This window comes from Lynx canadensis, chromosome D1 (assembly GCF_007474595.2).
Source record: "Lynx canadensis isolate LIC74 chromosome D1, mLynCan4.pri.v2, whole genome shotgun sequence".
Taxonomy (NCBI): Eukaryota; Metazoa; Chordata; class Mammalia; order Carnivora; family Felidae; genus Lynx; species Lynx canadensis.
In genome coordinates, this window is record NC_044312.2 from 33002513 (window position 1) to 33017035 (window position 14523).

General features: G+C 33.7%; 1 protein-coding gene across 1 annotated transcript in view; it reads right to left on the minus strand.

The window, feature by feature from the left end:
• Positions 1–14523, minus strand: part of ARHGAP42 (Rho GTPase activating protein 42) — a 322999-nt gene that overhangs the window by 71772 nt on the left and 236704 nt on the right. The window contains exons 6-8 of the mRNA XM_030333001.1: positions 14030–14140; positions 4232–4336; positions 1965–2094 (exon numbers count right to left, since the gene is read on the minus strand). Of these exons, the coding sequence (XP_030188861.1) occupies positions 1965–2094; positions 4232–4336; positions 14030–14140 (346 nt within the window). The remainder of the gene's footprint in view (positions 1–1964; positions 2095–4231; positions 4337–14029; positions 14141–14523) is intronic.

The window sequence follows — 14523 nt, forward strand, 5'->3', positions numbered from 1 at the left end:
ATCGTGACCTGGCTGAAGTCGGACGCTTAACCGACTGCGCCACCCAGGCGCCCCTTTTTTTTAAAATTTTTTTTTTTCAACGTTTATTTATTTTTGGGACAGAGAGAGACAGAGCATGAACAGGGGAGGGGCAGAGAGAGAGGGAGACACAGAATCGGAAACAGACTCCAGGCTCCGAGCCATCAGCCCAGAGCCTGACGCGGGGCTCGAATCTACTACACATGTTTGAACAAGCCTCTCTATCAATACATTTTTCTGCTCAGCAAAATATTTTATTGATGCAAAATGTAAGCTCAATGTACCCTCACACTGAGGCTTTCAAATCTGAAGAAGTTATTCAAAACAAGTATTCAAAAATTTCTTTAGTGTCCTGAGTTAAATCCATATACCTTGTATGTGACAAATGAATTAGTTTTTTTTCATGAAATTATGGTGAAAGCAATGTATTATGGTCTAATTACAGAATAGCTAGGCAGGTCATTAGATTTATTTTGACATTCAAAGACAGCACACTGGTCAAAGTCGATAGTGATGAAAGAGAAAATCCTCAAATCCAGATCTCCTGAGCCAGCAGCCCTCTATCATCTAACCCGTACAGTAACAGATATTTGCTGAGTTTGTTTGTTAGAACTAATCATTATTTGCTTGTACACTGCTATCCAACAAATGAGCATCACCTGAGTGAGAATGTCAAACATAAAGTGTGCTGGCATTTTAGTAATCATATTGCATTATGTCAAAAACTTTCACAGCCAACCCAGAATCTCCAGCTTTCCCATCTCAAACCTTTTAACTGTAACATCTTACTAACTAACCAAAACAACTTCATTAATCTCTATCATCTACTGATATGGAGACTTCAGAGTAGTGCTACTCTATGTAGTTTTTGAGTCTCAATATATGAGAATAGTACAGAAAATAAAAATAAGCATTTCAAAACTTGTACAGTGATTTGGCATTACTGCAAAATTCAAGCACATGACTTTGTGTTTTACGGACAGATCCATAATGGATTGGAAATAAAGACAACTGTTCCTTTACCACAAACAGTAGGAGATTGGTGCATTAGGGTATATCTGGTTTGAAACAGTTAATTTGGTCCAACTTGTTCCATTCAATGCAAGCACCATGCAGAAAGAGCCCTAGTTATACAAGTTTGGATGGGTTTTTATTAATTTTTGTGAGAAAAACTTTCTTAGTGTGAGGCAATTATAATAATGTCCTGTTGTGTCTGATGCTTATTTCCTAACCTCAGGAAGTAAAGAGTGCCAATTTGACATTACATGATTGCCAATTTTACTCCTAAAAACTGATGGAGCACAATTAAATGAAATAATGCTGTGGGAAAATAAAAGTATTATAGTCACCAGGATGATTCATACTGATAAAGGCTTTGGATTTCTTTTTTTTTTTTTTTTTTTTTTTTTTTTTTTTTTACCGTTTATTTATTTTTGAGACAGAGAGAGACAGAGCATGAACAGGGGAGGGGCAGAGAGAGAGAGGGAGACACAGAATCGGAAACAGGCTCCAGGCTCCGGGCTGTCAGCACAGAGCCCGACGCGGGGCTCGAACTCACGGACCGCGAGATCGTGACCTGGCTGAAGTCGGACGCTCAACCGACTGCGCCACCCAGGCGCCCCAAGGCTTTGGATTTCAATTTTTCATCAAACTTTAAATTGAGATTAGCTATCACAATGAAACTCTAAAACTGAACTCATGTTACCGTACCATCAGTGAAGGTTGTAAGTTCCAAGTTCAATAATATGCCAACTTGGAGATCCTGATGGCGAAATGTGGAAAAACTTCCTCACTTTGATGGTGGTAGTGGGAGAGCAGACTAAATATGATAAAGCTGTAAGGAACTGTAGTCTCCCTATTTGAAGGAAAAAACACTAACCAAGTCAAATCTCACAGAAACAGAATGTTAATTATAAGAGACATTAAGTTACATCTTTGTGACTCACGTTTCTCCTGGACATAAAGATAGCCTTCCATTGTCCACTGGCTGGGTGGTCTGTAATCTTGGTTGGCAGATTTCATTCTTTGCATCAACCGCTCTACTTCTTGTCGAGTACTTTCAAAATTATTCCTTGTCTTTAAGTAAATAGAAACAACAATTTCATTCATTGTTTCCTACCAGTTTTGAGGAACTTCCAGTCTAAAGTTTCAAAACTACAAATGGTGCAAAGGATAACTCTGATTCTCTCAGCACTATACACCACATTGTTGATCGTACATGCTGAGTCCTATGGTCTGATTTTGAATTGTGTTAGTGAAACTTTCCTGAATAAGCTTCTGCATGTTTTTCGTTGTTTTTAATCTGTGTGTGTGTGGGGTGCATGTATATACTTTATTCCTATTTCCTACTCTAACAATATTCCTTAGGGTTCAAATCATAACATTTAAAAATGTAATATTTATGAAATAGAGTTTTATATTCATTAATACCTAAGGTAAAAAAGCAGACTTATCTTGAAATAGTAATCATGAGGTCAGTGTATAAATTAACTCATAAAAACGAATGGGTTTCCATCGTGTGTATGTATACACACACACACACACACACACACACACACACACATATATATCACAACTTTATTCATCCATCAATGGACATTTGGGCTCTTTCCATACTTGGCTAATGTATGCTGCTATAAACATTGGGGTGCATGTGTCCCTTCGAAACAGCATACCTGTATCCCTTGGATAAATACCTAGTAGTGCAATTGCCGGGTCTTGGATGTAAATTAAAAAGATAAATTAAATAAATTAAAAACAAAAAACAACAACAAAAAACGAATGGGTTTCCTAGTTGTAACATCTTCTATTACAAAAAATAGTTTACTCACATTACAGCAAGTTTACTTAAGGTAAGACATAGAAAGCTTAAAGCTTTTCTCTCTCTTTTGTATTCAGGCCACATTATTTCAATAATACGTTTGGAAGCAAGCAATATGTTTGGAAATATAAAAATTATCACCGCCCAACTCTAAAATTTGTTATGGCCCATGATAAAATAATTGAATCCCAAAGTAAGTTAGGAAAATTTTCTTGTCACTTTTGCTACTTTTTAAACTTTTTTTTCAAATTCTTTTAAACATAAGGATCAGAAAAATTTCCAATTCTTTACATTCCTCTCTTGTTCTTGAATCGCAGGAATCTTAATAAAAATATTTTGGCCTTTATCATTTTCCCTTTTAGTATTTACGAAGAAGTCCAAATGCGTTCCATATTGAAAAACAATGAAATGGCTTGCATGTGAAACTGATTCTGCTAGAAAATCTAGATTTAAAAAAAAGCTAAAACCCAACATATAAATTAAATAAATCCAATTACCTATTTCTCATGGGACATTCCAACTCCATAGTTCCATTTATTGAACATCTCCACAATGGCAACAATCAGATAAGCAGTGAAAGACAAGCTTTTTATAGAAAAAGAAGTGAAAACTTTCCAAACTATTTTGGCTATAGAGTACTAGATTATCAGGGTTTCAGAAATAAGTTCATTCATACAAAATTCTCAACAATTAGAACTTTCTTGTCAGGTTCAATAATCCAATAATGGATTGGATACGTTTTTGTATTTTTTTTTAATGTAAGTGATGTTAATCATCTGCAAATCTGAATTTATATAACTATGAAACTGGACATTAAAAGGATTAGACAACTTACAAAATAAACTCTAACAAAAATATGATGTTTGTAAATAATTCTCAATTAAGCTTTAAAGCAATTATTATGAGTCCTTAAAAACCATATTCAAATTAATTATTATTATTCAAATTCAAATAAAAATATCATATTTGTTATATACAATTTGAGAGAGAAAAAGGACATTCCTTCAGTGCTTAAGTACAACCTCTTAATTTCACAAATATAGAAATGTTACCCTTTGAGAAAGTAAGACTTGCCAGAGGTCACTCAGTAAATCAATGAGAACACTGAATAAAGGCAAAAGTTTCCAACCTTCCAAGTATCTATTATGTATATCTCAGTAATATTTATTTCTATGAAACTTGCCAGCATAACTTTTTCTAACATATGATTAGCTCTTTCCTGGTATACTTTTAACCAGGAGCTAGAAAAAAAATATTTTAATAAATTTATTAAATGGCTTTTCTAAATTAGGTAAATTTTGACCTACTCCAAGGTTTGGCTGTATTATAATTAGTTTCCTTGTCATCATCTGATTCACTAAGGAGAGGCAGTAAAAATAGGTATAGTCTTACGTTCTGCAAGTTGAACTGAAGCTGTTGCTTATATGGTGCAAATTCTTGGGCGAGTTCGTATCCCTCGTGGTAAAAAGTAAATAAACCCTGCAAGAATGACAAAAGCTGCAAACACAGAGAAATGAAAGAAACTATGAAAATATGTTTTAAAAAAAGATGACCACCAAACATAATAAATTGGGAAATTATATTTCATTCTAATTCCTCAACCTAATAAATTTTCAACTCCCTTTGTTTGGCAAGCAGATACTAGAGTTATGAATGTGAAACAAACCACAAAAACTAATTTTTACTTCATTTTTGGTAAACAGTGACTGGGACAGTTGTTCTATTAACTATTCTACTATTCAAATGCATTGAAGAAATATCCAGGACAGACCATTAGGATAAAAGCCAAAGTGACATAGTTCCTACCTTAGAAGAGCTTCTAACCCAAACAGAGAGATAAACGTGCAGATGTGAGGAAAACAAACCAGCAAATTAGAGATAAGGAGTACCCAAGGGAAGGAATAAGAATTTGGCCAGATAAAATTAAGAAAAATTTCTCAAGGTGGCAGTACTGATGTGGGTATTAAATAGACAACATTTCAGCAAGTAGTAAGAAGAACTGAAATCAGAGGGAAGAGTTGAGCAACAACCTGGAACTGGATACAGATCTTTCATTAAAGAATTAGAGTAAAATCCTCTTTAGGAAACCACAATGTCTATTATCCTAACCTTCCAATCCCAAACTCATATGTACTTATTTATTAGGGTCTAATTCATAAAGCAAGAGTGGTTCTCCATTACAGGACATGGTTGTTTACAGAGAGTAATCACAACTGAAACATTATTAACTTTCTTCATTTAATTCACTGGGATTTTTATTACAAACTTCTCCACCAATTTGATCTCTTCCTACAATAAAGTTAGAAAATACTTTTGAGAAATAATGCTTTTTAAAAATTTTTTAATGTTTATTTAATTTTGAGAGAGAGACAGAGTGTGAGTGGGGGAGGGGCAGAGAGAGAGGGAGACACAGAATCCGAAGCAGGCTCCTGGCTCTGAGTTGTCAGCACAGAGCCCGATGAGGGGCTCGAACCCATGAACTGTGATATTATGCCCTGAACTGAAGTCAGACACTTAACCAACTGAGCCACCCAGGCGCCCCATGTTTTGTTTTGTTTTTAATTCAAACAGCATATTATGTCGGTAAGCTACTATTTTGAACTAAAGAAGAAATACAGTTTGAAATTTTGATATGTGAATAAACACCCCACCATTTCCTATGTCTGGGGATTTGGCGTAAGCACCAAGTGGTATATGTGTTATAATTTCCAAGAAATAACTACTGGTTCTATCTGAAAACAAGGACTTAATGCTTTCTTCCTATAGCAAGTCAACTTCTTACTAAGTTATGCTCATGTCAGAAAGCAAGTACTTTCAAACTGGTTTTAAGTTGTTATATTTTAAAGACTTCCTTTCTCTTGTTTAACAATTTCTGATGCCAAAATGTATTGTTTTCCAATTTTAGAATTATTTTACACTGTCAATTATATATCAACAGATAATTACTATCAAAACTAAATACTCAATAGATTATCCTTTGCTAAAATGATGTAGATATGCTGAAATATCCAATATATAGTGTGCACATATTGTGGCCTAATTAAAAAGAACTATATCTTAAAATAGGGTTAAGAATATCTTTAATTTTTTGAGATTTGGATATACAGATTTGTAAGTTTTCAGAGACAAATAAGAAGTATACTTCTTTTGAAGTATATACTTTTGAAGCATATAGAAAACTAGTCTTTTAAATTTTAAATATATGAATAATAGTTTATGAAGTAGTTTGAAGGAGTATTATTTCATGTTTTAATGTCTACAATTGGTCTCCAATTAAACTATCTTATTAGCTACACGCCATATAAGGAAGATGCTATTCTAATATTATCCTAAGTATACAGAATTTAATTAAACTTATAAAGAAGATAAGAATACCTATAGTAAGTATTCCTATAAAACATCGAATTCCCCAAGATCTGTCTAAATAAATAAACCTATTGGCATCTTCTAGCAGAATTCAGAGATTTGCTCAGTAGCAGGCAATACATGCTAAGCATCCCCTAGGGAAACAACAATTTGGAGGGAGGTACAAAAAAATTATCTACAAAGACCCACCCACCTTTTCCTTTTGTTCCACACCTACTTTGCAAGCATTTTTTGTGAAAGTTTAAAGACCACATGTATGAAATAACTGCCACTAGATGGCAGTAGAGTCAAACTTTTTAAGGCTTGAATAACTACTAGTTTATTTTATTCTCAACAGATTCCATGAGGCTAAATTAAGGTAACTTAATAGGACAGCCTAAAAAGCTTAAGAATTCCATTTCCTATATGCTGTTTTCTGTGTTCAATTGGACTGAGTGGGTGGAGCAGTGTGGGAAAGATTACTGTCTCAGCTTACCTTAAAGTAAATCTGAACTTTAAAACAATAATAACAACTAAAAACTACTGAAGAGATAGATTAGGTTTTCATATTAAATCATTTTTATCACCAGAAAAGCTTTACATAGCACTTTATTACTCCCAAGGATTTTAGAATCAAATAACTATTTGCGACTCCAATAACCTGACCAAATATAAATGTTGACACTACATTTACAGATAATCATTTAGCAAAAATCACTGCAAGACAGCAAAGGAAAAACATTCATAATTCCCCATCCCATCAATCACCAGGTTTCAAGTCTTAAGGACCCACAGTTATCATCGATACTGTGAATGGAAAAGAAAAGTAAGAAAAGGGGCTGGGGCTAGCATGGGAGTGAGGAGAAGAGCCCTGAAGCAACTGATGCAGTAATTCCTGGACTGTTGCTCAAAATAAGAAGAACTGAGATGTAAAGACGCTTATAATGTGATCCATTCCTTATCTCCTAAGAAGTTGATCACTGAAAATCCTAGGGAATCCACTAACGAAACTACTAGAACTGATAAGTTCAGCAACACTGCAGGATACAAGATCAATATATAAAAATCAACTTTATTTCTATATACTTGGAATGAATAATCTGAAAATGAAATTAAAGAATCCCATTCATGATAGTTTCAAAAGAATAAAATACCAAAGAATAATTTTTAAGTATAAATTTATAACTTGAAAAGTATAAAACACTGTTTAAGGAATTAAAGACAGTTTAAATAAAAGGCAAATACTTCATGTTCATTAATCAGAAGATTTAATACTGTTAACATAGCAATACTCCCCAAATGATGTGTAGATTTAATGCAATCCCTATGAGAAGCCTAGCTGACTTCTTTATAATAAGAAGTGACAAGCTGATGCTAAAATTCATATGGAATTGCAAGGAACCCAGACCATCAAAACAATCTTGAAAAAGAAGAACAAAGTATTTAGACTCACACTTCTCAATTTCAAAACTTAATGCGAGGCAATGGTAACCAATATAGTGTGATACTGGCACAAGTATAGACATTAAATCAATGAAAAAGAATTGAGAATTTAGAAATAAGCCCACATATCAAGGTCAACTTATTTTCAACAAGGACAACAAGACCATTCAAGGGATAAAGAATAGTCTTTTTGACTTAATTGTATGGTATGTGAATTACATCCCAATTAAGGCTACTTTAAAAAAATAAAATTTACTTCAGAATACTGAATTTACACAGAATACTATATTGCAGTGAAAGAAATCCAAATCTAATATAAAACCTCTACATTTGGCGACTGGAAACTCTATGATTGGCAACATAGGGCAAAGGCATCAATTTTCATCCAAGTATCCAGCCTGTGAATTATTAAACTTGTACTGTCTGCTATTCCTTATTCAGAGGAAACAGAGATAAATATCTTAGATGACAGTCTCAAAATAACCATTAAGTGCTTTAAGTTTAATACTTAGATATTCAGAGTAATTTATTGAATGGAAATGAAACAGTATAAAAATATAATCAAATAAACAACAGGTGCTGGTGAGGATTCAAAGAAAGGGGAACCCTTTTACACTGCTGGTGAGAATGTTAAACTGGTGCAGCCACTCTGGAAAATAGTATGGAGGTCTCTCAAAAAGTTAAAAATGGAGCTACCCTATAATCCTGTTCACTATCTAACTGCTTTTGCAGTAAATTCTATTCACTATCTAACTGTTTTTGCAAATTGGAAATTTTCAGTAGCAGTAGCCAGAACTAAATCCAAGGACCAATACAGATTTTAAGATAGGTTGGCTTTATTGTTTCATTTTTATAGAATAACTGTATTTAGGTTTTTAGCAAATTTAACCCTCAGGCCTACCTACAAAGTTTTGAAAAAATAAATGACATCGTCTTATTTGCTCACTATAATTTACCCGAAGTTAAATTTTATATATTAAAGCTAATGTATATTGAAAACACAAAAAGGTTTTACTTTCAAGACTTCAGGTCTATATATTATCTGACTTTAATTTAGTATGTAATATTTAGTAATTTAATTAATTTAATTATTCAAACTTTAGACAACCCAAGAAGTATTTTCTAGTATACTTCATGATATAAGAAGCATATTAAGCAGATTAAGTGAAATTTTCTCTAGCAAGAGATTTAAAATTAAAGTTAGGAGACTCAGGACAGAATATCAAAAACAGTATTTTTAGTTTACACATAATGGTTTATTTTTTGTCATTTTAAAAAATATTTGCTTATATTAGAAAGAGAGAGAGTGTGTGTGCCTAGTGGGGCAGGAGCAGAGAGAGAGGAAGACAAAGAATCTCAAGCAGGCTCCATACTATCAGCACAGAGCCAGACACAGGGCTCAAACTCACAAACTGTGAGATAATGACCTGAGCCTAAATCAAATGTCAGATGCCTAACCGACTGAGCCACCGAGGTGGCCCAATAATGGTTTATTTTCATTTTTCATATTTTAAATATAATACAAAAAGACTAAAATGAAGCCTAAAAAGAATAATAAAAACATACTCTTACAGCATTTAGATGTGTATTTTTAAAAAAGCATATTAAAATTAAAAAAATGTGCTTTTGAAAAAGTTCTATCTGGCCTTGAAGTCACACTAAAAAACTCGTTAATATTATTTTTGTATCTAATGCTAATAGTCAATGTGAAGGCTCCATACCAGCTGAAAACTTACTGATGCTAATGATGCAGCAGGCACTTGCTCTGTATGTTACCTGCATTGGTTGCACCTTACCACAATCCTGGAAACTACAATTTTTTATTTCCAATTTACAGATAAAAACCTAAGGTACACAGAGTGAAAAACAAGCCAGATTTATACAGCTGTTAAGACTGGAGCCAAATTCCATCTTATATATAATGGCCTCTCAGCCATTATACTTGTCTGTCAATTAATGAAAAGGGTGGGTCAACTGCAGCCAAGGGGAGGGGGCAACTTTTTAAAAAAGATGATTAAAAAAAGGATGGAAGAATGAATAAATGCACAGTTATGTACATTGATTCAAGCACCTTTACCAAAGTAAAGATCAATCTCCTATTTTCAAGGAATTAAAATACTTGCTTTACAATACAATGTTTTGTAGTCATATATTTTATTTGGTCAGAGCAAGTGTTAAGGAAGGACTAATTTTTGTAATCAGGTAACTTACAACACAGTAAGTTGATACTATATAGGACGTCAGCTTTGGGTTCTGGATTCCTGTGTCTCCCTCTCTTTAAGTTTGTGACCTCAGGCAACTAACAGTCTTTCTGTGACTTAATTTCCTCATCTGGAAAAATAACAACTACCTAATAATAAACCTATCTTGTGGGTCATGTGAAATAACACAGAGAAAACACATTACACATAGTAGTTGCCCACAAAACTTTAGTTCCAGCTATGTTTGCAAAAGAATGTAATCAAAACATACACAAACTGCAGCTGAATGAACCATAAGGGAGTTAAGTCATAAACAGATTCTTTGGGCTTCTGAGCCACAAACTTTCCTGTACCACAGTGTATTTCAAATACACCAGGGCTCAACTCTCTGAGGTAAGCTGTTCATGATCAGCATACTTCAGAAGCTTTTCCCTCTAATCTCTCAAAATTCTCATAAGCTCCAAGCAACTCTGAGAAGAAGGAGGATCTTAAGAACAAGATTCAGGAGATGATGTTTTTCTCTCTCTGATCTTTTCCTCCCATACTAGACCTGAACTCACATATCATGCTGCCAAATCTGAAAGGACTTTTTTTAGCATTGTTTCACAGAAACATAATGTGAATAAATGCAAACCAATGTGAAAATTTAAGTTTCCTAGTAGCCACATAAACAAAACAAAACAAATAACAAAAAACAAAAACACAAACTTGGGACACCTGGGTGGCTCAGTCGGTTAAGCATCCGACTTTGGCTCAGGTCATGATCTCACGGTTTGTGAGTTTGAGCCCCGTGTCAGGCTCTGTGCTATCAGTTCAGAGCCTGGAACTTGCTTCAGATTCTGTGTCTCCCTCTTTCTCTGTCCCTCCCCCACTTACACTCTGTCTCTCTCTGTCTCTCAAAAAATGAATAAATGGTAAAAAATTTAAAAAAAAACACAAACTTTTAAACCAAGTGAAATTTAATATGTTGTTTAACACAATTTATCCAATATATTATCATGTCAATATTTAAGCAATATAAAAGCTATTTTAATGAGATAGTTTATATACTTTTTTGTATCAAACCTTTGTAATCTAGTAGGTGTTTCCTATTTACAGCCCACCTTATTCTAGACTTTCATTTTGAATGTCTGATAGCCATATGTGGCTATTTGCTACCACACTAAATAGTGCTAACTACGCTACTACAATCACCTTCTGTGTAAGATATATAAATGGGGGGGAAAACCCCAGTTAACTATAATCACTTTCTATGTAAGATATATAAATGGGGGGGGGACCATTAAAATTATATATCTAATGAATACTAAGTTTAAAAAGCTTATTTTCTGTATACTGCTAAAATAATTATATAGTTTAATAAAAAAACATAAATGCCCCCTGTTTTTCTATGTATTTGAACCAGCTTTTCCTTGAAATAATGACACTGTAGGAATATTTATTTCTGACACAGTGGTGTCCCACTTAGCTGAGGTTTTGCTTTCTGTAGTTTAGTTACCCATAGTCAACTACAGTGGAAAAGCAGATAATCTCCCTTTTGACATTATTGTTATGTCTGTAGTAGCTTAACACTTGCACAGTGAAGGAAACAATCAACAAAACTAAAAGGCAACTTACAGAATAGGAGAAGATATTTGCAAATGACATGTCAGATACAGGGCTGGTATCCAAAATCTATAAAGAACTTAATCAAACTCAACACCCAAAAAATAAATAATCCAGTTAAGAAATGGGCAGAAGACTTGAATAGATCTTTCTCCAAAGAAGACATACAAATGGTTAAAAGATACATGAAAAACTTCTCAATATCACTCATCATCAGGGAAATATAAATCAAAACTGCAATGAGCTATCACCTCAAACCTGTAAGAATGGCTAAAATTAACAACACAAGAAATAACAGGTGTTGGTGAGGATTCAGAGAAAGGGGAGCCCTCTTACACTGTTGGTGGGTCTGCAAACGGTACAACAACTCTGGAAAACAGCATGGAGGTTCCTCAAAAAGTTAAAAATAGAACCACCCTACAATCCAGCACTTGCACTACTAAGTATTTATCCAAAGGATATAAAAGTACTGACTCAAAGGGGCACATTCACCCCAATGTTTTATAGCATCACTATCAACAATAGCCAAACTATGGACAGAGCCCAAATGTCCATCGACTGATAAATGGATAAAGAAGATGTGGTGCGTGTGTGTGTGTATATATATATATATATATATATATGTATATATATATATATATACACACACACATATGTGTACATGTGTGTATGTATATGTGTATATATATACATACATGCACACACATGTGGTAGTATATATATGCATATATCTGTATATACATATCCATATACAAACATATATATGTGTATATATACACACACACATATATATAATGCAATATTATTCAGCCATCAAAAAGAATGAAATCTTGCCATTTACAACAACATGGATGGAACTAGAGTGTACTATGCTAGGTAAAATCAGTCAGAGAAAAACAAATACCATATGATTTCAGTCATATGCAGAATTTAAGAAAGAAAATAGATGAACATAGGGGAAGGGAAGGAAAAACAAAATAAGATAAAAGAGAGGAAGGCAAACCATAATAGTCTCTTAACTATAGAGAACAAATTGAGGGTTGCTGGAGGGGAGGTGGATAAAGAGATGGGCTAAATGAGAAGGGAATAGGAATTTTAAATATTTGTCATCTTCCCAAACTGGTGGTTGTTAGGCTGCCTAGATCTCAATGAGCCACAGATAAGCCTTAGAAGGTCCCTTAAGTCATATAAAATTTAATAAGATACCCAAAACATCTACTAAATAAGAGGTTACTAACTCATTCTAAGGGATTTAAGGACTTAGCTGTTTGTTTGAAAAAACAGAACTTGTAGTTAAGACTGTTATCCCAAATAAAAGGTAAAAATTAAATTCCTGAGCCTGTGTTGTGGTCTTCAGTTCCTTAAATTTGTCTGGCTGAAGGTTTAGTCTTACAAGCTTGCCAAGTGCCCAGTTTATAGGAAAGAGTGAGGTAGTTTCAGCTGAAGAGAGAAAAATGAAACACAAGTGGCTGGGAGCCAGGCAGGGTCTAAGAACTTTTCCCAGGCTCTGCTCTGCCTCTGTTTCCCATCATCCTTAGGGAATCATTAATGGTTTCCCCACAAGAAATGAATTTCATCAAATATATTTTAAAATGTGTATTATTTTTCCTTTTCCTCACTATCTCCCCTTAAACAGGAACAGGTATTTTATTACTTAACTATAAACACATTTTTAAAAAACTGACATAGGAAGAAAAATATGGATTAAATAGATTACCTATGTATTTAACTATTGCTCCTCTCATGGGAATTGACATTATATATTAACTGAAGATCATCTTGACTTCTAGAACTTACCTTTACTCACCACAGATGATGCTTTATGAAGACACCTACTCAGGCAATATTATAACATATTATGGTACAACTTGGGGGAAAAATGCTAAGAAAATGAAGTAAACTTATAAAGACCAGCTACCTGTTTTTTCCTGTAATGCAATTTATATTAAGGAATCCATTACTTTTTACATTACCTCATAGGAAAGTCAGGCAGATCCCAGACTTTCAAGGAAGTGGAATGAAACAAAGGGTGAAATATAACCTTATGTTTTTTTCCTTTCACCTAAAGGTTTAGTAAATGGGTCGCTTTAGTGGTGAGCTATATTTACTTAGGTATATATAATGTAAGTCCTTTTAATCTTTTAATTTTTCTATTAATAAACTATTTTAAGAGTAGTCTTAGGTTTATTTAAAAATTGAGTAGAGAAAATAAAGAGATCTCATATATTCCTTCAACCTCCACCCACACACCCTAATTATTATCATCTTGTATTAATATGCTACATTTGTTACAATGATAACCAAATATTGATATGTTATTACTAACATCCATATTTTACATTAGGGTTTACCTTGTTCATTGTATATTCTGTAGGTTTTGACAAATGTATAATGACATGTATCCACTATTACAGTATCATATAGAATAGTTCCATTGCCCTAATAGTGCCCTGAACTCCACCTATTTTCCCTCCTCTATTCCTCCCTTCCCTTTTGTTCTTTTTAAAAAAAATCACAATTTTCAACAGAAAAACATTGCCATTTCTTTTCATACGGTATGTTAGAACTACTGTTTTGTAGGGAAACTGAAACTTACCGGTTCAACAAATTCAAACTTCTTTTTTTCTTGAACCTCTTGAATTTTAAAGACATATTCTAGTGATGCTTCATAAAAATTTTGATGCTCTCGGTCAATCAGTGTATCTGCCTAAGGAGTAAAAAAAGGCAAGTCGTGACACAAAGTAATTATTGATGGCTCTATGTAGAAAAAGCCTCAAATCCTATTCTACTCCAATATCTCTATTAAAAGTTAAGTGCTACAAAAAGTTTTAATATAGCAATTCTATTATTATGTTTTGGGCATACAGAAACTAGGAAAACATAGTCCTTGCCCACCAAGTTTACAGGACATGGAGTATGAAGGGGCAGCAGGGAGTAAGTGTACCACATTCAGTACAAAAAATATGAAAAAGGCATCTAAATGTATATGAAAATCTATGGGATCATAGGAAAAGAAACTAGACTCAGGAAGAAATTGGTGGTATGAGTTGGATCTTAAGATGAACAACTGGCAGTCAAAGATGAAAAAGT